Here is a 22,912-nt window from a genome sequence, read left to right as displayed (position 1 = left end):
TAGAGCCATAAATTGAAAGGGTAGCAGTACATGTTATTTTTGGCGATGTGTTTGACATGCAAATAATACTACTGAGGAACTTCTTATATCTGGAGAGTTGTGATGATGGGAGTTAGTCACAAGAAGTGCACTAGTCACCTGTGCAGTCATTGATCTCCATGTATGCTAAAAGTTGCCAAAAGGAAAACTTTTTGAACTTTTGTTCCTCATTATTCATATTAACTCCACAACAAATGTCAAACTCACACAGGTTAGGATGTTCTGTTGTAAGCTGTTGTTTTTTGTGATACTATTTCATGCTGATAAAAAAAGAACAATAGGACTAACATGCAGATTTGCACTATTCAATATATGCATTATTTCTGACTATCATATAATACATCTATACCAAAGTGTAACACAGTACATGTACAATCTTAGAGCTACATTACATATATATTGTTATATATATATATATATATATATATATATATATATATATATATATATATATATATATTGTTATAATTAAATAAAGCAGAAAGTATTTTAATGTTAATTTCATCAATTGATGGATTGAATATAGAATATAAGTGTAGTATAATATTACAATATAATATAATTTTATAATATGAGTTATGTGTAATTACAACAGCATATTGGGGCCATTGTACAAATTTGTAAGATTGTTACAAATTTGCAAACTTGTGATAAAACAGCAAATTTGTGAAAACCACAGACCTTAAAGGAAAAAAGTATTTATAGAAACCATGTTGCTTCACTTTGGAACATCCTGGTTATGCCCTTTTTACTAGCTGGTAAAAAGGGGACACCACACGCACTCCAAGTAAAGAGGTGTAATAGCGCTTCATTAGTTAAGTTTGCTTAAGGGGAAATTAATGAAGAAGTAGGTTTATGATCAATTTACGACAGATGATAATAATCAAATGCTAAATCTGATTGAAAAGTATAAATTAATGAGATGGAGCCGGGCAGGCGTGATGCAGGTCAGGGATGTCTGAGGTGCAAAAGTGAGAGGCGATAAGGTTCTCTGTTAAACTTTTTCTGTGTTTTTTTTTTCAAATCTGTAACTTAACTCTCACAAATTTGTGAATTCAATCTTGGAATATTACTCTTCTCCTCCCACGCTGTGTTATTTTTTCCTAATTCACCAAATTGGAAAGCCAATAAAGGGCTTTAAACCGTCTCATACTGAACTAAAGCTAAGTTGAGTCAGTCAGCCAAATACATTTCATTTGAACCTTTGTCAGTGAGTAATGAGACGAAGGAAAGGTCACTAAATGTGATCATAGAATGGGCTGTTGGATAACTTTGTGTGTACACAGTTATTCATCTGCTGTATTCCAACTACACAACATAAAGACTAAAAACACGCAGACAGTTATGATATAGAAAATGAAGAAAAATCGGTTGATTTTCCGGGTCATTCTGGTCCAGTAGCCGAGCTTCTCCTCTTCTGTTCTGCTGTTCTGGAGCAGAGACAACGCTTTCATCACCTCCTTTTCAAAGTCATGGGACCCCTCCAGCAGCTGGCTGTGGCTAACCTGAAAAAATATGTTCAATCAGTCATGATTAGAGAACATGATACATATGTTAACTATTGTGTGTGGCTGAAAAATAATTTCTGGTCACATTTTCTGCTGCCTTTTCTTGTCACACCTGCAGGCAAAATGTAAGTGTTGTCTACCTGTCATCAGTAGTCTTGGATGTCAAAGTTTGTGCAGTTATATAAATTTCAGATTATTTTTCAAAGTGTCCCAAACACTCCATGTTAACACTTTTACAGAGTCTTTATGTTTTCAGTCATATTGATTAGGAACAACACTACGGTGTAATCCTGACCTCTTTTGCAACCTGCAGCAGATCAGATGAAGTTTCACCAGACGACATGTCACAGGCAGAACCACGGGGAATCAGCTTAATGTCTGAAAAAATGTCAAACAGATTGGCGTAAATTCAAAATAATATCACAGAAGTTACATATGTCAGAGATTTCAAACAGTAGCCCAATATGAACATCTAGGGTAACATCTACTGCATGCTACTTTGCAAATTGAAGCAATGTCTGACTTTTTTGAATCATGAAAACAACAAGCTTACCTGTGCGTTGTTATAACTCTCACCTCTGAAACAGTTACAAAACTTGACATTGCCTTGTTTCTCCTCACAGTCCTCACTCAGGCTTCGGTCCTTATCTGCCTCGTTGTCCAAGGGTGTGGAGTCTTTCTCCATCAGATACATCACCAGAATTGTCTCCAGAAGGCTCAGCAACATCAAACCGAAGACACCGATGCAATACATTGCTGTAGAGAGAAGGAAGTGTAGTAACAGTGAATGAATAGCTACAAACTGCAGCGATGGAGGTGGAAGTGGGGCTGGCAATTGAAAATACTGAAATGCATCATCCTTTTAATACTATATTATGTCCTGTATCCATTAGTTCATAAGGACAGTTTACATTGATTGTGCTTTAGTTTGTGTTAACAAACAATTTTAATCTGTTCATCTTACTTTCTGTCAGTTCTGTAATCCCAGACACAAACACCTGTTTTTCTCTCTTTGTACATACACAGTGTGTCCCATTCATCCTCCCACTATGTCGCTTTAAGTGTCTGATCTTTTGACAACATTCATCAGCAGTTAATTTTATTCAGACGCTTAAATAACATTTCTCACATTTTAAATACTTTCACTTGACTTGGTGTAGTTTTAGACGCAGACCTTGATTTCAGCAGCCACATTAATACAATTCCAAAATCAGCCTACTATCACCTTAAGAATATATCAAGGATTAAAGGACTTATGTCTCAGCAGGATGCAGAAAAATTCGTCCATGCATTTATCTTTAGCAGACTAGACTACTGTAACGGGGTCTTTACAGGACTCCCTAAAAAGTCCATCAGACGACGGCAGCTCATACAGAATGCTGCTGCTCGAGTCCTAACAAGGACCAAAAAAGTAGACCACATCACTCCAGTTCTTAGATCTCTACACTGGCTTCCTGTCTGTCAGAGAATAGACATTAAAATCCTGCTGATGGTTTATAAAGCTCTGAATGGTTTATGCCCAAAATACATTGCTGATCTGCTGCTAATGTATGAACCATCTGGACCTCTGAGGTCATCAGGGAAAACATGGTGAAGCAGCGTTTAGTCATTATGCACCACATATCTGGAACACACTCCCTGAAAGCTGTAGGTCCGCTCCAACTCTCACCGCTTTTAAATCAAAGGTTTTAGACTTTTTTATTGCTACTGCCTTCCTGTCTTAGCTCATTTTAACACACTTTAAATGCAAATCTTAATTTTATTTTTAAATATTTCAAATTTTCCTTTTCTTTTCTGCTTTATGCTTGTCTGAATGTTTCCAATGCTTTTAATGTTTTAATGTAAAGCACATTGAGTTGCCCTCGTATATGAAATGCGCTACACAAATAAAGTTGCCTTGCCTTGATATTACGTCATCACGTTAACAGGTGATCCACATGTGGACAAGATTTGTTAATGGTGTAGCGTTTGATTCAAAACTAACATAACACAGAATGACATCAGCAGCTGCACATAACCTTTAGAGCCTTTAGTCAGATTTCAATCAATTCATCAAGGAGAAACATGCAGTCACACCTTACTCTCTGATTACCTGCAGCACCTGACACAAGCTCTGCTGCAGGTACTAAGACACAAAGCATTGATCATAGATGGCGGTTTTATGTGGGTTAGAAACAAATAAAAAAAGAAAAATGGTGGGCGAATATCTACTTAGGCGGTTGAAATGTACTTGGATGGTCTGCTCAGGTATCGTCTCTCTGTGGGAAACACTAAAAAGAGCCAGTGTATATTTGAAGAGCATTTAAACATTGAGGAATCTGGGCTTCCTTACCTATGAGTGGTATCCTGTATGAAGAGGAAGGCAGAATTTCATTCAGAATAAGCTGCATCACTGTGACAGCGAGCAGCACAGTGACCTTGAAGCTGAGCTTCTCACCCCCACTGTCCGAGATCATGAAGGAGGCCAAATCCAGACACAAGAACAACAGAATCGGTAGTATGAAGTTCACAATGTAGAGTATGGGTCGCCTCTTCATGGTGATCTGTGAAATTATTGAATGAAAGTTTTGTTAGCTCACACAAGCAATAACGGCTAAACTACAGTCCAGCAACTACAGTAACTAACAGGTATGTATTGTAGCAGATAGGATGCAACAAGAAGTTCATCTTTCAGTAACAACCAGCCAGTGTCCACAGTTATGGGAGAAGCACTCAATGTGAAGGAAAGTTTAGGGTCACTTGGTGCCCCAAGAGAAGGGTGCCAAAACTAGGACAGTTCAGATCAGTTATTTTGGTACCTTTCCCAACGTTTGATGGCGGAAACACTGATTATTGTGTATCGAACCAAACTGGAGGGGACTGGAGTGGACCACTTGGAGAGAACAGTTTTATAAAGAATCATTCAGACTATATTCTGAAAATTATTGCTGGATTATTGAGAAGACTGAGCAATCCTTCCCTTAATGAAAATAATCTAATGAAAATAAAAACTCTTAAAAATCAAAATGATTTCCCCTCCACCACTGCTTGTCTGTATCAAAAAAATACTTACAGTGTAAACAATCATGCTCTGATTGACACCGAAATTATCTTTAGTTTTGCTGGAGAATGACATGTTGACGAAAAGCCACTCAGCCTTGGTCTGCATCATCTTTTCAGACCATGCCGAGATCCTTTCAGCAGTACTGGGCTGATGAAGCTTTATATGCTTGTCTGTTATGCAGGATAAAAAACAAAGCGATGAGTTTACCTTATCAGTCAAAGAAAGAGTGTATCATATTTGTTCTGGTGATAATAATTAGCAAGCCATCAAAGTGTGCACAACTATGCAAACTTTGAGACAGCAGGTGAAGGGCTTACCAGAGTGTATGATAGACTTGAAGGTGAGGTTGCACTTCTGAGTGTCAAAGGGAAATTTGTAAACGTGCATCTTGCAACTGCTGATCACCACCATGTCGTTTCTCAACCACACCATACCATTAGAAACCACAGCAAGATAAGGGCTCTTAGCAGCCTTATCCTTCTCTGTCCTGTATGTGACCAAACACACACTTTTAGACTTTACAAAGAATTTCCAGAAATACATTCTTACTTATTGTACAAATTATTATTTTTTTCTGAATATGTGCACTAAATCTGTTAAAATTCTGTATTCTGGGAGTTGAGGTACACATTTCTGGCATCATTGGTGACCTTGACCCCAAACGGTTGCTGAATAAGACTACCAAGATTCATGTGATTGGACAAACAGAAAATTTTTCAGCACTATACTTTCCACCAGAGAGCATGTATGTTTTTGCACTATTTGCAGACGCAACACAGACAGACTCTTCAGCCTGCAGCACAGTGCTTGCATGCTGTTTCTCCCTTGAGTTTCTCAATACAGGGACCGAGCTGAGTTGCATCCATTGTGGCTAGTATAGTTCCTTGTGATTTAAAACTCATACAACTTCAGGTTCAAAAACACTGAAATATCACTTTGAGTGCCTGGTGTGGTCCTGCTCCTAAAACTTTTCTATGTAGCATCCCAAATTGAACTCTGCATGGTTTAATATGGGTGTTCCAGGGAGCGAAGGGTTGCAGAGGCACAACATACATGGTGTGTAAACATAGGCGGGATGTCCAAATACACAATAATCAACATGATTATTATCATTAAATCTACTGTTATTTGGTTTGCATTTCTTACTAACGCCCTCTGATCTGTCCCTGTTATGTGACGTGTAGCGCTGTCCATGGTGCTGATGTGACCTCTGCCTTTTGCTGCACTGGCTGAAAATTAGGTTTTGAATTTCCAATATGGCCACTGCCGTTGTTTGACTTCAAAACTAATACTTCAAACTACTCCACTAAAGAAATGGGTGACTTGACTTAACTGAGACTACATCCATGCTTAACAAAGGCATAAATATCTTGCCTTGAACTGACAATACCTGAAAGCCTTTGACCAACAGGTCACAACCCTACTTGAGGTGACCGATACTTAAAATGTTTTATTTAAAAGATGACGGGTACGTTCAGGTTCACTTAAGTTTGTAGTTTTTAACAGTTCTACAAGCACCACAGGAGAACGAGAGGATGGAGCACATTGTTAAGGTAGCACTATTTTGATAGCGATTAACTTTCAGTAGCCATCGCAATGTAAAGATATTATTCACTGTAGAGGTGTATTGACTATCATCATATTTTGGGAATTATCTATGTTCAAATTTGTGTAGATTTGTGAGTGTGAAAGAAAACACTTCTTCAAACTCACATCTCTGAAATAGTTAGATCTGGTGTCCACACAGATCCAGTGGGAACATATATAGTTTCAATACCACAGAAATCAGTGGAATTCCAGGAAATGTAGTCATCTTTCCAATTCTATGGGGAAAAACAGAGGAAAAAGACAGTTGGAATGAAAATGGAATTGAAAAAATTTAATTAAACTCTTTCATTGGAGTGAAAGAAGATTGTTCTGTAACTCACCACATCAACCCAAATGTAAGCGACAAATTGCTGCTCCTTCTCCTGCTAAGATTAAGAAAGACGTCTGTAAATAATTTTGCTTCAGTGTTGATGTAAAGTCAGGGCATTTGCACATCTGGTAGATTTGATTGCAGTTTTTCCAGATATAGTTGAAAATTGCACTTGCATTAAGCCTTGAGTTATTTGCAGTTGCTTTGAGTAAAATTAAATATTAGTCCTCCAGTAAGGGCCTATTTACATCCCTGAAATGTTCTATGAAATGTTCTATAAAATTTCAGGACAGCCTGCCACAGGAATTGTAGTGTCACCCGTCTCCATATGTACTTCACCAGTGGCATATTCAGGCTGTTTGAGGGGCAGGGGCAAAAACAAGTTAAAAGGGCACCTGCTGGATGCCATGGGGCACCAGGAGAAAGTTGTGATTCAAGACAATCTGCCTCTAGGAGCATTTTGAAGACCATTTTATAAGCTCTTCACTTTTCTGTCCTGTCTTGAAATCTGTAATTAGAAGGTATTTGCATATACCTGCAATAACAAGAGGGGGGTCATGGGGACATCCCCCAGTACATTTTCAGCAGCTAACACTTAATTCCTGCATTCTGGTGAATAATTATGTGACTGTGCTGGAAATTGAATTATGAAAAAGGAAAACACAGAATGATTTATTTATTTCTATATTATTGATTATAGTACATAATTAATATAACAACATAATTAACTAAATGGGCATCCAGACAGCACTTTTTGTTACGTTTTACACATTTGAGGGGCATCGAGAGGGCACTTTCTTGCGGGTTATACATTGTAATACAACACTGAGTACAACACTAGTAATAAGAGAGAGGTCTGGGGGTCCTCCTCCAGGAATTTTGAGCACCTATAATTCCCTTCATTCTGATGAATATTCATGCAGCAATTTGTGGTGGCACACCGTTTTGACCCTGTTTCTATTTTTGTCTTGCCGTGACAGTGATGCATCAATAATATCAATATCTGTGACCAGGAGCGTCCTGTTTTTCTGTTTACGAGTGCGAACATGGGGAGACAGAAACTTCTCTTCCATTTCGTCTCAAACTCTTCGGTGTATTAATGAACTAAAACACCAAGAGTGCTGTTTATACTACAAGCAAGCTAATGACCTAACTATCCAAAATGTACCATATGATTATGTGATATTCTGTTAAACGGCAAAGAAAACAGAGACAGGAGTGACGACTTACAACGTCCAGAATTGCGTAGAGCAGTACATCCAGGTATATATACGTTGAATTCTCAGAGTCTCTGGTTGGCTGGGTCAAGGTCCACTCATCTTTGTTTTCGGATAGGTTCAGATACTTGACAACATCCCGGTAACTGCATACAGATGATGCCCCATCTAATGCAAAACAATCAGGACACCTTCACTAAGACAGAGTTAACTCTTTAAAGGAAATATGATGGTGATAAACATGCACTACACCTCTTTTAGCATTGTAGCAGCAAGTGTTGCTGAACAAGACAACACGTATACATATACACGTATAAATATCTGAGTCTTAATGCAGTCGATGCTTGAGTCCAAGTCAAGTTAAGAGTCGTGAAAATAAGGATTCAAGTCAGACTCTATAGTCCAAGAATCAAAACACTGGGTTCAAATTCTAAAACTCAAAATTTTGGACAACAAATGTAGCTCTAGTGAAAGTTCAGACAGGAAGACTATAAAGCAATCACAGCAGTTGTTTAACTCTCCTCTCCATCGTTCATTAGCTCACCCTCTTCCTGCTGCATGCTCCGGAGCTGTCATTGGTTAATCAGCGGCGGCTGTCATCCAATAGCTCAGTGGCACGCCCTTATCGTCAGCCTATCAACTTTCTGCTGTCTTTTGAAATGTGTCTGTGGCTGTTTCCGAAATCGCCTACTATACTAGCAATACGTACTGATATGTCCAAAATTCAGTATGTAGTAAGTAGTATGTGAACAAGAGCAAAATCTGCAGTAAGCCAAAACTCCCCGGATGTCTACTGATTCGGGAAAATATCTCAGTGTGCATCGGACCAGTCTGCCTCGCGTACTGTTTCCCATAATGCACAGCGCTCGTTCTGCTTTTTCTTTTTCCTCATTTTTTGACGGGAGGAAATCAATTTTTGGGTGCTGTGAAAGTTATCAAATTACATATAAACCACTTCCTTACTTTTTAAATCATAAATGGATGCTAAATAAGCTTTTTATTTATCGGCTTCGCCGTTGTTTACTTCCGCTTTCCGAAACCGGTAATCCAGCGAAGTCTGGCTCAGCATGCTGCATGACAGATCGGACAGAACAGTCATACTACATACTAAATTCAAATGCAGTATGTAGTAGGCAATACCTACTGCCTACTACATAAGTAAGTAGTATGTAGCAGGCCGTTTCGGAAACAGCCTCTGTCTCCTGCTAGTTCCTTCTTGCACTGATGGTGCACACCCCTCCACCTCCCCATCTCCACCTGGTCTCTGCAAGTCTTCAATTCCTAGGATTCATCAAGCACCAACACCAGTGTCTGGACTCTAGGGGGATTTCTTCTGCTGCCAAATTCACACATCCTACGCTCACAAAATGATCCCCATAGAGTCCTTATGCCAAAGATTTCTGTAAAGTTTCATCATTCATTCAGTTGTAATAAATATCCTTTAATATTCAAATTGCGTCTCTCCTGATTGAAATACTTTTAACAGAAAATCTGAGGTGGCTAGAGCATCTAAGAGGATCTACACAACTATCCTGCCTCCTTCACTCACATTTTTCTGTGACATTATTTAAGTAAAATAAAAATCCATGGGAATCACAAAAAAGTAATTGCAAGCATCATTCTGAATTGTGTTAGCTTACCTGTAAACAAGAGAAGAAAGAAGAATCGTGCAAGCATCATGGCTGCGAGAGCTCTCTGCAGGCGGTTAGCATCCCGGTCCTTTCTGTGTTAATAGAAATGATTGATAGAGCGATAATATCTCTGCTTTATACCAGCGGAGGGCAGGGCAAATTCATAGAGAAACTTGTTTTGAATCTAGTTATTCTGCACTTATTGCATCAAGGCTGCTGGGAACTGCCACTCCCTTCTGCAATTATCAACCTGTGGTCAGATCAATTTTTTCTACTCTGTTTTCTCAAACAAAGTAGTTTACTGCTCACTTCCTTTGTTGAGGCGGCAAAGTTTTCCATTTAGAGTGTGATGTAGGACATGCATCTGAAAGGGGTGTGATGTCTAGGATGAGACAACACCTTGGGCTTTTAGGAGCTATTTTCAAAAATATTAGCTTAACAATTCATTATCTTACTTCTCACGAACCTACAGTGTGTCAAGAGAAGTAAAACAAAGAGCCATCACCGGATCAGCAAAACAGACAATCCTGCCAAGTTACAAATATCTGTGTGTTAAACTGCATCAGCTTTATCTACTCTCTGACCAAGAACAACTGAACAACTGCCATTTAACACGCCTTGCTTCCCAAAACACCAATGAAATCCAAAAACCTCACTCTCTCTTGGTTTAGTGTTTGTTTTTTGATTATGGTTACATCATCAAGGAGCTGAATAAAGCAGATATAACAGATTTTGGGCCTTTCGAAAAAGCCGGCAAAGGAACAATTATTGGATAGTTTTGAAGATCATCTTGCCCGATTATCCTTTGGTGTCCGATGTGTTCAGGGTGATTTCCCATCCCATGATCTGCGCAGAAGATGATCTCAGCCATGAATATTTACAATCAGGAATCTTGTTGTGTGGCATATAACCAGGTCCTAACTTTACTCTCAAAAACGTGTTCAAAGCAGCACCTGGATAAGGTGTTTCTGGGATGGAGGGAGAGGAGACTATGCAGTATTGGAGATCTTAACATAGATACATTTCCCTCGGCTCCAAATACATTTTCGCATTTCTACCGCTACCTTCCAGTCTGATATTTTGTTCAAGAGTGCATTCCAGAAAAAAACAAAAAAAGCCAAATTTTTTATGATGACCTTCTATCAGAGCCAAATTCGAAACATTGAATCTCTCGCTTTGTGAACACTCTGATGGTATCAGTGAATGCCAGTCATCTCAGGGAAGTTTGGGCTGTGGAATTTAGTTTCTCTAGTGTCTGAAGAATTGTGCTTAGAGGGCCTGTCCATCTATTCTACATATAGACCAATTCAATTTAAAGCTTTACATAGACTTTCTTTTTCTGCAACTAAACTAAACTAAGTATTTCTACCAAATACTTTAAAAAACAGTCATAGAAAAAGTTTTGTTGCTCTGGATGGAGACAAAACAATAAAGTGACACTAACTTGTATGAAAGCGCCTGTGGTGTGATTAATAAGGAAAGGCATATACTGAGCAGGCCATTCTGTCAGGTAGTGTTAAAAAACAAAGATGGAGGACCTAAAGGGCAGACATAAATAAAAGGGTTTAATAAACCAGAAAAACAGGAACAAAAACTTTCATCAAAGACCAGGGTTCAACTGAAGAATCCACGAGGCAAAAGCTTAATAATCACAAGATAGAACACAGGTGGAACACTGGAGAACACAGGGAAGCTAAACACACACCGAGTAATCAACACAGGTGTGACAAAAGACACAGGTGAAACTAATTAGTGTAATCAAACAGGAGGGACGCACACAAGGACAGGAAGTAAAACTAAATCAGACACACAAGAGCCATAACACAAAATAAAATGGGAAACACACTACACATACAAGGAGTACAGAACACAGGGGAAGGATTGGAAATACCACACAGGAAAAGAGGGGAGAATTAGGGAAGACTAAAACAAGAATGATTTAAAACTAAACAACAGCAACTCATGACACATTATGTAAATAGAGTTTATATTCCACATAATCACCCACTTACTATAAAATACACTCACTCATCTTCAACCAACTACTGATACAAACAATTGCACACTAAGTACTGATCTAAAGATGATTTTATTGATTAATATTCAGATTGCATTTTCATTTTAAAGAGAGCCTCTGTGTTAAATGCTCTAGGGGCACAACTTTACAGGCAGCCACACACTGAAAAGTGGCCAGACGTCTCTAACTGAAACATCTTCTACACTCACACATGACTTTATGTTCTATAACAACCTGAAACATCATTTAGCATGCACTACTACTAATAACCAATAACTGTACAACAATTATAATGTTGCTAACACACTTTTTAACATCAACGTTTACAGTCCTGTGGGCCTTCGCTCACATATGTCTGCCCAAAGTTCAAGCGAGTGATCTTCCAGGTTGTGACAGTGATCTTATCAGGTCAAAGTAACCTTGTTTTCATTCACGTTAAAGTCTCAACATTAGCCCGCTTTACTGTTACAAATTACATAAACTTATAATTTTCATTCGCTGTAACATCAAAACATCAGCCTTTTCTTGTTGCCATTCTAAACAGATGCAGAAAACAACATCAGCACGTGTATAAGGTCCTCTTCCATGTTACTTCTCTTCAGTTGGCATCGTCTTCCTGCTCAATGAGTCCTGTAACACGACCAGATGTCCATACCATGTTGCGGTTTGTGGTTGCAATGTGTCCGTTTTCTTCAATTTGGTCAATGTGTCTTTCCCTCAGCTCCTTGTAACATGCCTCACTAATGTCTGCAATGTTTCAGTCCTTTTGTCTTCTTCTCTGGGCTGTTGACTGGTCAGCCATCAGCTAAGAATCAAAAATATTGTCAACAGGAAGAGGTGAAATAATACACTTTAAATGTACATGAATACATGGATGACACTACACTTCATACTATGTTAATACCGTTCTTATGCCACACTAATTGCATGTGTGTGAGTTGCTAGTGACACCAAAACTGAGCCTTCCTAATAACCACAGCTTCAACACTGAGCTTCAGTTACCAGGATGAAATTTCACCTATGACCAAGCTTAGGTCCCCACAGATGAACTCATGACCTGTGTCTTTTCTTCTGTATTCCACATACAAAACATGACGGTTAAAAACACTGTGGAAGTTATGATATAGAAACAGAAGAACGCTCGGTTGATATTTTTGGTCATTCTGGTCCAGTAGCCGCGAGTCTCCTCTTCCTTCCTGATGCTGAGGACCAGATATAATGCTTTCAACACCTCCTTTTCAAACTCATGGGTCTCCTCCGTCAGCTGGCTGGGGCTTGCCTGAAAAAGTTGTTTAATGAGCTAAGGTTAAATCCCTTGCTTCTGGAAATACAGCTGCAACATATCACATTAACATTTTTGTATCATTGTTTATATTCAGCAGGGGGTCGACTAAAATCACTGACAAAATAAATCGCAAATATAGTCACCTCTTGCTTAGCCAAAATCTCACTGTTGCTGTTGTTATCAGCAGTTTGTATTTGGTATCAATTTAAAATTGCACACCATTGTGTGTGTCTGGTCGCTGAAATGTATTCCCCTCCTCCCAGTCAATAAAATTGAAGATTCCATTTGCCTTGAACTCTGTAAGTGACTAGTGTTTTGTTTGTGGTCTTTGAGTGATTAACAGCACCCCATCTTCAGAGTCAAAATTTACAAGTTAAATTATAAAAAGTTGCTCTTAATCCTGACCTGTTTTTCCTCTGGAAGCAGCTCTGATAGCGTTTCAACAGAAACATCTGAAACAATTCAACAGGCAGGTCAGTGCACACTAAGATATAAAGGAATAAATGTCTTAAAGCTGGGGTTGGTAGTCAGATTTAGATACACTTTTTGTTATACTGGTTAAAATGATCTTTATGTCCTGATGGTAATCAATACATAATGTGTTCTTAAAAAAGAGTGAAAAAAGCTGCTATCTACAGCCAGAGTAAACCTGGGAAAACACCAACCAATCACTGCCTTTAGGGTCCAATTTATTAAACCAATCAAATCCGGTCCTGTCGTTCTGCCCACCTCCTGCGTGTACATTTCCCCGGCGTGCACTCCTCGTCCCCTGCCTCTGCTTACCCTGACTCTATTTACTGTCCCTCTCGCTCGACCTCGGGCCTGTCCCCTCTGACGTGACCTGATCCGGACGCTGTAGGGATAACGAGCCAGTTCGTGAACACGTTGAGCTTTACTAACCGGTCACTGTCAGCCATGACCATGCCAACCAACAAAGCAACAATCAATGTTTGAATGAATGAAGAACTTCTCCTCTTGTCTCTCCTCTCTCCCGCTCGCACACTCTGCACCTCTCCTGATGCCTTCACTGACCGTAAACACTGTAGGAATTAAGAACATCTACACTGAACACGTTTAACAAACAGTGGAGCTGTTACAGTATTATATGTATTATAGCTTTTCTCCTGATATCGTGTCACCAGTACAACTGGATAATGCTAGCATGACAGTTGTGAGTACTAACAGCAGCCATGTTTATTTGTGTTTTTAACTTTCACTATGATAATGTTTTGGTGAGGACCGGTTTTGAATCAGTCATGATCATATGGTCGCGGGGGCGTCGTTTTGGAGGAGCTCCGAGTGGAGAAGGAGGGGTTAGATGGAGTCCTGAGGAAATGCTACATTCAAACTCATGCTAGTTTTCCGTGACTACCAACCCCAGCTTTAAATAATATGTTTAAAAAAATCGTCCATGTTTCTGAGGATTGAAAAAAGCAACAGAGGCTTCAAATCTTTCTAAACTAATCTTTTGGATATCACAAGTATTTATCCATACAGTGTTTGTGCGAGTGAATCTCACCTTCACAACAGTTCTCGATTCCAAGGTTTTCCTTAAGGTCCCCACTCAGGCCTTGGTCTTTATCTGCCTCAGTGTCTTGGTGTTTAGAGTCTTTCTCCATCAGATACATCACCAAAATCGTCTCCAGAAGGCTCAGCATCATCAAACCAAAAATCCCAATACAGTACATAGCTATTGATGAAAAGGAGGCTTTGTTAATGTTGACACATAACAACCAACAGTTTATTATTGAGGAACGATTCGACTTCTTTACCTATCAGTGGAATCCTGTCGGAAGAGGAGGGCAGGATTTCATTCAGAATAAGCTGCATCACTGTGACAGCGAGCAGCACAGTGACCTTGAAGCTGAGCTTCTCACCCCCTCTCTCTGAGATCATGAAGGAAGCCAAATCCAGTAACAAGAACAACAGGACCGGTAGTATGAAGTTGACAATGTAGAGCATTGATCGCCTCTTCATGGTGATCTGTGAAATAACGTTTGACGGTTATTGTACCACATGTTTGATGATAAGGTAACATTACCAGTCCTGCCTCCTTGAAATTACTTTTTTGAAATACCAATTAACATTCCTAAAAGAGATTGTGATGAGACTCAAGGTCATTTTGGGTGTGATGTTTCACTGACTGAGGAATAAGGGGGAGTTTGGATTGTCATAGCCACAGTCATTCCCTTGGGTTTGGTTGTGTGTCCTCTGCTCTGTGTGTCTGTTGGCTTGGTGTAACAAAAAAGCTGGTGAATTATTTTAATCAACATTCTAACTCGGCTGTTGAGTCAGACAGTTAAAATCAGACGCCGCCTCCATCTCTGCTGTCTGCACCCTGAATTACTTACGTTGTAAACTAGAATGCTTTGCCTGATGTAAAAGTTGTTGACAGTTTCGTTGGTGGATTCGATGTCGATGAAAAGCCAGTCCGACTGAGTCCCCATCATCTCTTGAGACCATTCTTTCATGCTTTCTTGGTTACTACCATGAACAAGAGTTATTTCTTTATCTGAAGTGGAAGACAAAAATAGAACCGTTAATGTGTCATTGCTCTGTAATTAAGAAAAACTGTATCATATGTTTTCTCAGGTACACATCCACAAGCATACAACAGAAGAGCCCATTAACAGCCCTATGTTCCCACATATCGGCCTCTATAAGCTCTGCTTCAGCCGAAACCCTTTTCGGTCAGCCTATTTTATTTTTTCTTGTAATGATTGTCATGTTGATGATTTCTGCTGCTGCTGATCAAAATAAAATAACTAATTCATTCATTCATTCATTCATTCATTCATTCATTCATTCATTCATTCATTCATTCATTCATTTACTATAAAGTGCTTCCAAAAAATCTTGTGGGAGGATGGGGCTTAAATTGAAGGGAAATGTACACTCAAAGAAATAATTTGTTGGGTGAACGTAATAAAATTATGGACAGAATTTCCACCTAATTAAAATGCTTTCATTTAGCGAGACACAATTTTGTTGAACCTAATTGTAAATATGTTGAGTGAACATAAAGTATTGACATTACCATTAATGGAGCGATGCCCGCGAGCTAGTTCAGGCAGACAACTCGAGCTGCAATGCTATACACGTCACATGTCCCACTCTCATAACCAGCATCCAATCCTGCCCTCTGCCTCTCAAACTGGCGGTCTATTTAAACTGGGAAAATCTCCCATCTCTCCCTCTGCCTGTCAACGCCTCTGCTGCTGCATGCCTATTGCTGAATTTTCTTTCATCCTGTGGAATCTTGATTAAATACCCTCTATTATAATCATGCATTTTTCTTACAGATAATCCTGTGCTTCTTATTATGTTCATGTATTCCTTGCTCATGTATTCTTCTTTTTAACAATTGTATCAATATGTTTTTCATTATACTTGATTTATTGAAGTAGCCTGTAATAGTAAGGCGTAAGGTCAGAGATCTGTGCAAATATCTGCACAAAGGTGAAATCGAGGACAGAACCCCTACTTCTGCAGTTCAAGGCAGGTTTAGCCCGGATGTGGTTTCACATCTTCAGCCCACTGCCTTGCAAAAGGCCAAAAGGCCCACCATGGTCTCAGGTTGCAGTTGAATGAGAGCTGAGGGGATTTTTTTGGTAACATGATGATAAACGGTTTGTACTATGATAAATGAGCGCCTTATGATTACATAAATATTCAATGGTAACGATGTACGCTTTCTTAAGATGTTTTTTTGATAACCGCAAGTGTCGTAAGTTGTAGACATATGCTTTTTGTAAACCGCTAGACTGAGGTAATGTCTCTGTTGTTTCCAGAGTACAATGTTCACCTGACATGACCCTTTGCTCACCCTTGATTGCAACTCACCCACACCTGTCACCCCCCCCTTTCTCCCCCTCCCTTTGTCTTTTCTTTATGAACAACTGTATTAAGATGACACGTACACATGTTTCCCCCCTCCCTTTCTCCTCCCTTATGTTTGAAGAACTATAAAGTATTGAGCATCTCTGTCATTCGGCGGAGAACTTCATATGCTCTTGAGTATGCTGTAACTTCTCTCTCATGCTGCATGAATAAACTTTGTGTGTAAACTTTGATACTGAGTTCGAAGCCTCGTTTCTGGTCACTGCTCCGCTGGACGATCGCCTCACGGCTGGGTCACCCTACCACAATCCCCACCATCACCCCAGCATCCACCTGCAGGCTCCGGGGGGGTGTTTAGTATGTTTTGCTCATCAATCCTCAATGTCTGCATGTAAACTTATCTGCAGGGAGTGATGAGGCCAGAGCCTGGGCACCAAACTTGAATATGTATTGCTGCTACAATAAACAATTTAAACGTGAGTTGTCTGACTGAACTTATTGCAATGTTTGGGTCCAACTTAATTTTAAATGGTACAATAACACTAATTTATCATGCTGACTTAACAAACTAAAGTTCAATCTATCCATCATCTTGACCGCTTATCCTGTTTGGGGTTGCAGGGAGCTGACTTTGGGCAGAAGGCAGACTACTATCCACGCACAGACACACACCTACAGGAAATTTAGAGAGATCAGTTAACCTGGTGAGTATGTTTTTGGACTGTGCAAGGAAGCTGGAGTACCCAGAGAGAACCCATGCATGCACAAGGAGAACATACAAACTTCACACAGAAAGGCACCTGACCCGAACCTGGAACCTTCTAACTTTGAGGCAACAGTGCGACCCACTGCACCACTGTGCAGCCCATATGCTCAATCATCAGAAATGATTTGAACTGTGAGACAAACCTTTTTATCATGTGAAAATAAACTCTAAAATAGTAATTATTGAGAAAATAAGACATTTTTGACATACCAAGAATGTTTACATTTAGCAGTTTAAACGTGCCAACTTAGTTTACCCCCAGTTGGTGTGAAGTTTGGAGAAAGACCACAAAACAGACTGGGTTTGTTGGAATAAAACTCTATTCCCCAAAGAAGGCAAACAATGACAAACAAAAAATATGGATCTTGACTTGATAGCATTTGAAATAAGTGCTTACTGACATTTCGTCACCATAGATGTTGCACGTTACTGCCACCTGCAGATGGGATTCCTACCTAAACCCTTTATGTTGTGTTGACATAAAGCAATCTTGTAGTTTTAGGGATTTTGCATCTCATGTTAAAATTACATTATTTAAAAAACTTTAACCACTAAACATGAATTAATATAATAGAAGCTACATGTTGTACTTATGTTGATAAAACACACACTCATGTTGCTTTTTTTGAGTGTAGGAACACAAGACCTAATTTTGAACATAGGGCGATGGGCTGTGGGAACATAGGGATGACCCCCTGCACATCTACCAAGAAACAACAACTCATCATGCTCTTACCGTCATGTATGACAGACTTGAAGGTCAGGTTGCACTTCTGAGTATCGAAGGGGAATTTGTAAACCTGAATCCTGCAGGAGGTGGCCAGCACCATGGTGTTCCTGAGCAGGATAAGCCCATCATGTCGGACACGAAGATAAGGACTCAGAGTGGCCTTATCCTTCTCTGTCCTGGATGAAAAGAGCCACACAAACAGAAGGTCCTCACAGGAGCTTTAAAAGTGCTGTTGGTAGGAATGGGGTAAAAAACTATACTTTTTTTCTGCTGTGTTTGGAGAAAAAGCTGTACTACCCATAGACATTCATCAGTAAATGAAGTCATTTCAGATTATTGAAAAAAACTCTATGTTTTGCTCAAGGAATACACAAGGAAGAAAATGGCGAAGATACCAAAGACGCTTCCTGAGAAGCATGGACACGTGCGCTACGAGAGCAGAGAGGGGAGGGGGGATGAGGAGAGGAAATCTGTTTGGGATGGGTAGTGTTGACATTCGAAGTCTCTGTCTGAACTGATGATTACTCCGTGACTACCAACAGCAGCTTTAAGTTGTGGTGGATTTTAAGGACTAAAAATGTGTGTGTATGTTAGAACTTACCTCTCTTCAATAGTTATGTCAGGCAGCCACAATAGTTTTGTTGGTAAAGGCAATTTCATGATATTACAGAATTCACCAGGATTCCACTGAATGTAATCACTATGCCACCACTACAGAGAAAAACACATTAGTTTCCTTATAGAAGGATCATTTACAAGTCACATTTCATTGAATGAGAGATTGTTTCCAGAGAGGACTCACCATATCGACCCAGAGGTAAGAAACAAACTTCTGTTCTTTTTCTTTCTGTGGGAGAAAACATGAATGAAAATCTCTCCAAATGTAGTGATAATAGAAATCACGATAACTTCATAAACATCAGACGGAGACTGACAGAAGATGGTTTAGCAGATGATTTAAAAAAGGGGTCTTATGAGGACTGATATTGTCTGGCCTAGATTTACACTTTGCCACTCAAGATATCTTGCTAATCATTTTTCTAAAAATCACCCACTTACCACGTCAAGAATGGCATAGAGTAGTAAATCTAGGTTTACTTCTGTAGCTTTTTTGGGGTCGCTACCAGGAGGGATCAAGGCAAACTGGTCTTTGTGATCCATCAGCTTCAGGTGCTTTATAACATCCCAGTAGCTCTTATTACACATTTTATCTTCAGCTAAATCTTCCAGAGAAAGAGAGAGAGAGAGAGAGAGAGAGAGAGAGAGAGAGAGAGAGAGAGAGAGAGAGAGAGAGAGAGAGAGAGAGAGAGAGAGAGAGAGAGAGAGAGAGAGCAGATAAAAGTTAATGTGAGGTATTCAACAAAAACTTCAGTGCAACTACTTCTCAATCAATAGAAATGTCAAAGTAGGGATTTGAACATGCAGACTCGAGCGGCAACCTCAGGTTTTGAAAATTAAAGCCAGTGTTGAAGTGCAAAAACATTTTTTGTCTCTGCAGCTCTGTTCGTGAATACTTTGTGTGTCATGTTCAAGGCAAACCAAGGTGCAGGACCCAAAATTCAAACACAGAAAAACAGTTTAATAAACTAAAACCCAGACAAACCTTAGATCAAACAAAATCCAAGGAAGAAAAACTGGAGAATACTAGAAGGCGCACAATGAACTGACACAGAAGAGAGGAAACACAGAGACTAAATACTGACAGGGGCAATCAGACACACGGGAGACAATGAGTCACAGGTGGAATTTATGAAGGTGCATTAAAACTGGGGGGGGGGGGGGGGGGGGGTACACAAGGACAGGAAGTAAAAGTAAACCAGATACATGTGGGGCAAGAACTACAAAATAAAACAGGAAACACAAGAGACTGAACTAGAAACACAAGTGAAAATACACCAACACAAGACATGGGTCACTAACACCACAAGTAAGACATAAGGTCAACTTATAACAAGCACAGAATACACACAGGGAGGAAACAAGACTGAAACACAAGGGACATCTTGAAAATCATGACAGAATACAAAACAATACTAAACAAAAGCAACTCATGGCATTGTGTGCATCAGTTTAGATTATAGGAAGGCTAAGAATTTTGCATATCATTAATGGTGAGCTTAAAGCTGCTGTTGGTAGCAATTGGGTAAAAAACTGTACTTTCTTCTGCTGTGTTTGGTGAAAAACTCATAATACCCAGAGACATTCATCAGTAAACTAAGTCATTTGAGATTATTGTGAAAACTCTGCTTTCCACTGCCTATGTATCCAGTAATGTTATGATTCCCACCACTCCCTTTATCACAGACCACTCAAAGCTACTCTCTGACCCTCCTTCCTGATTGGTTTCAGAGCGGCAACCACTACATTGTTCTGATTGGTTATTAGTACGGCACTACTTCCTCATAGAGCTTGCATGAGAAGATCCCAAACAAAGTTTGTAGCAACAACGGACAGCCTCATCACAAACATTCAATTCCCCCTTTGGCCACGACCGCTTATACAAGGAAGAAAACGATGAAGATACCAAAGACGCTTGCTGAGAATCAGGACACATTTAAACATTGGTGTTGCGTCATGCAGTTTGCACGCGCGCTATGAGAGCAGAGAGGGGAGGGGGGATGAGGAGCGAGAGGAAACCTGTTTAAGTCTCTCTCTCTGAACCAAGCGAGGCTATCTGCAGAAACACCGGAAACCACATACACACAATTAAAAAAGGACGATCTTTGCAGCAGAAATAAACATGTTTACATCCTGGTTTAAAAAACAGCTTGGGTCTATGTAGCTAATTTCTCTATCGGCACTACTGTACGGGGGGGGGGGGATTTTTTTCAAATACGACAGTTCTGAAGATATTAAGATTACCAGTTTTGCCCAAATAAGGACATGACAGACTTGACTGACAGGCGATAACACAGCTGTTGGCTAGGAGGCTCAAACCCCGCCTCTTTACCTCACACTAAGTTTGGTTGAGTTCAGCATTTCCAATATGGCTCCCACCGACGATTGGCTTCAAAACAGCGCTCAGGAACATATGGGTGACGTCACGGATACTACGTCCATTATTCATACTGTCTATGGTTGACACTCAAAGTCTCTGTCTGAACTGATGATTACTCCGTGACTACCAACAGCAGCTTTAACTGTGTTGACCTACTTTGCAATTTTGGACAGTTTGTTGCAGTTATGTACCTTCCTCGCTGGACCGGTTCTGGATGAATGTTGTTTCGAATCGAGGACCTATTGGAGCAGCTGCGAAAGTGATGGTACTTCCATCTGAAAAGAAAATGACACAGGTCTTTATTTCATTTAATGTCATTTCAAAGCACACCTTAAACCATTTTTTAAATACCAGTATCCCTTAAAAGAGTACTAGTCATATTGATATTGAAGGGTTAACGTCTTCCCTGTGTTTTTAAAATTTGCCCTTGCTCCTGAACATACTGTACATCTACTTTGCAGCTTTTGGCTCCATTTTCCAGCAAACATTTGTCCTTCCAACTTTCTTCCCCTTAAATCCACTTCTCCTCTCCATACTCCTTCATGGCCACAAATCTGCTTGTTTGCAGAACAGACCATGGGTTATGTTGAAATGCTTTCTAGATTCAATGTTTATATAAGTCTTTCAGTTGTTTTACTTTAGACAAAAACAGCAGCCAAACATTCAAAATATTTCTGACAATCAAGAAACTTTATCCTCAAGACGACCATGGTTAGGGCTGTGGGGACAGATATTCAGAGAGATATCATTACTCAGGACTTTGTAACATACCTTCCTCAAAGCTGTTGTTGGCCGTTTGGTTAGGGTACTGTGGTGACTCGGTGTAGTTGAAGGTACCTCCAGCTGACAAAGAAAAAAAAAAGGTTAATTAAATATCAGAAAATGTTGAAAAGTCGTGATCTCTGTGTTCACAGTTTGGACTTTAGAGATAATGTCTCGTCTAAAACTCCAAAACTGCTCAATGTCAAATCAGAGAGTTTGGACATACCTGAAAATATAAAGTGAGATAAACTGTTAACCGAATCTCTACCTGCTGTTTAAATTACTGTTAAAATTTTTAGCAATAACATGCCATTTTGCGAATATTGAAAATAGACTCATTAGGAATATTTCCAAGATGTCTCACTGTCCCGTTGAGATACGTCCAGTAAGTAGTTCTGGTGAAGACTGCACAACAACAAACAGTTTCACAATACAAGTCACAGATACCCTGAAACGATGAAGGAGAACCGGGTTCTCTTGCATGATCAAAAATTCAACAGTCACATTATTTTAGTCACGATTATTTAAAAAAATGAATTTTAGTTTTGTTACAGCAACAAGTATCACAAACTAAACTTCATTCACCTCTGCTGTAATGGGAAAGCAAAAGAGCATGTCAAACAGATGGACCAAAATGATCTACAACACTTAACAAAGGTTTGTTATAATGGTCAGAACTGACTTCAAACTTTTCATGTAGATATTTTAGTACTCCAGGAAGCCTACAGTGGGAACCTCAGAGGATAGGCCAGCCTCTCCTAGTTTACACAGACCTTGTACAATCACTTTGTCAACAGTTTTATTAAACTATATTTGAACAACACAGGAATGCTAATACACTTATGATAAAAACTGTAGATACACCCGCAAGCACCATCGAGATATTGTTCTAGCTTACCTTTGAGGAGCATTACAAAGAGTAACCCTGCAAACATCATGACTGCAGAAGGTCTGGGCAGTCGAAGGTCTTGTCCTTTGTGTGTTCCTGGGTGTTTGTTTCAATGTCACTGCCTTATAAAGTATGGAACAATTAAAATGATCAACTCTTCTTCGCCCAACGATAAGTATGTGCCTAATGCAACAGCTCTGCCAGTAAGTGCCCTCCTCCTCGGTTAAGTAGTCGCCTGTGGGAAGATCAATTTGCTACAAAACCAAAGT

At 39.6% G+C, this 22,912-nt stretch overlaps 2 protein-coding genes across 2 annotated transcripts; both read right to left on the bottom strand.

Annotated features, from left to right (window-relative positions):
• Window positions 1-721: 721 nt before the first annotated feature.
• LOC117830523 (5-hydroxytryptamine receptor 3A-like) lies at window positions 722-9,443 on the bottom strand. Its single transcript, XM_034708671.1, has 10 exons — window positions 9,366-9,443; window positions 7,739-7,893; window positions 6,519-6,563; window positions 6,304-6,413; window positions 4,908-5,077; window positions 4,600-4,760; window positions 3,880-4,090; window positions 2,124-2,303; window positions 1,843-1,925; window positions 722-1,544 (listed from the first exon to the last, which is right to left on the bottom strand). Exons 1-10 carry the CDS (start codon window positions 9,403-9,405, stop codon window positions 1,326-1,328), a joined length of 1,374 nt encoding a protein of 457 aa, XP_034564562.1. The 5' UTR covers window positions 9,406-9,443; the 3' UTR covers window positions 722-1,325.
• Window positions 9,444-11,426: 1,983 nt separating this feature from the next.
• LOC117830265 (5-hydroxytryptamine receptor 3A-like) lies at window positions 11,427-22,695 on the bottom strand. The gene is made up of 12 exons (XM_034708307.1): window positions 22,653-22,695; window positions 21,764-21,835; window positions 21,184-21,267; window positions 19,054-19,217; window positions 18,797-18,841; window positions 18,596-18,705; window positions 18,001-18,170; window positions 15,010-15,170; window positions 14,431-14,641; window positions 14,178-14,348; window positions 13,064-13,110; window positions 11,427-12,652 (listed from the first exon to the last, which is right to left on the bottom strand). Exons 1-12 carry the CDS (start codon window positions 22,690-22,692, stop codon window positions 12,404-12,406), a joined length of 1,524 nt encoding a protein of 507 aa, XP_034564198.1. The 5' UTR covers window positions 22,693-22,695; the 3' UTR covers window positions 11,427-12,403.
• Window positions 22,696-22,912: the final 217 nt, after the last annotated feature.

This window comes from Notolabrus celidotus, chromosome 18 (genome assembly GCF_009762535.1).
Source record: "Notolabrus celidotus isolate fNotCel1 chromosome 18, fNotCel1.pri, whole genome shotgun sequence".
Lineage (NCBI taxonomy): Eukaryota > Metazoa > Chordata > Actinopteri > Labriformes > Labridae > Notolabrus > Notolabrus celidotus.
The sequence above is the reverse complement of the archived record's forward strand: the minus strand, read 5'-3'. Positions and strand labels throughout refer to the sequence as shown.

What these genes read in the sequence shown, in the direction of transcription:
- LOC117830265 (XM_034708307.1), bottom strand. Translation starts at nt 22,692, where the DNA reads ATGATGTTTGCAGGGTTACTCTTTGTAATGCTCCTCAAAG. An exon ending in CTTACCTCTGGGTCGATATG is followed by an intron (nt 18,706 to 18,796) that starts GTGAGTCCTCTC and finishes TTTTCTCTGTAG; the next exon opens with TGGTGGCATAGTGATTACAT. An exon ending in AAAGCATTCTAGTTTACAAC is followed by an intron (nt 14,642 to 15,009) that starts GTAAGTAATTCA and finishes GTTATTTCACAG; the next exon opens with ATCACCATGAAGAGGCGATC.
- LOC117830523 (XM_034708671.1), bottom strand. Translation starts at nt 9,405, where the DNA reads ATGATGCTTGCACGATTCTTCTTTCTTCTCTTGTTTACAG. An exon ending in CTTTCTTCTCTTGTTTACAG is followed by an intron (nt 7,894 to 9,365) that starts GTAAGCTAACAC and finishes GTTTTGCATTAG; the next exon opens with ATGGGGCATCATCTGTATGC. An exon ending in CTTACATTTGGGTTGATGTG is followed by an intron (nt 6,414 to 6,518) that starts GTGAGTTACAGA and finishes TTTTCCCCATAG; the next exon opens with AATTGGAAAGATGACTACAT.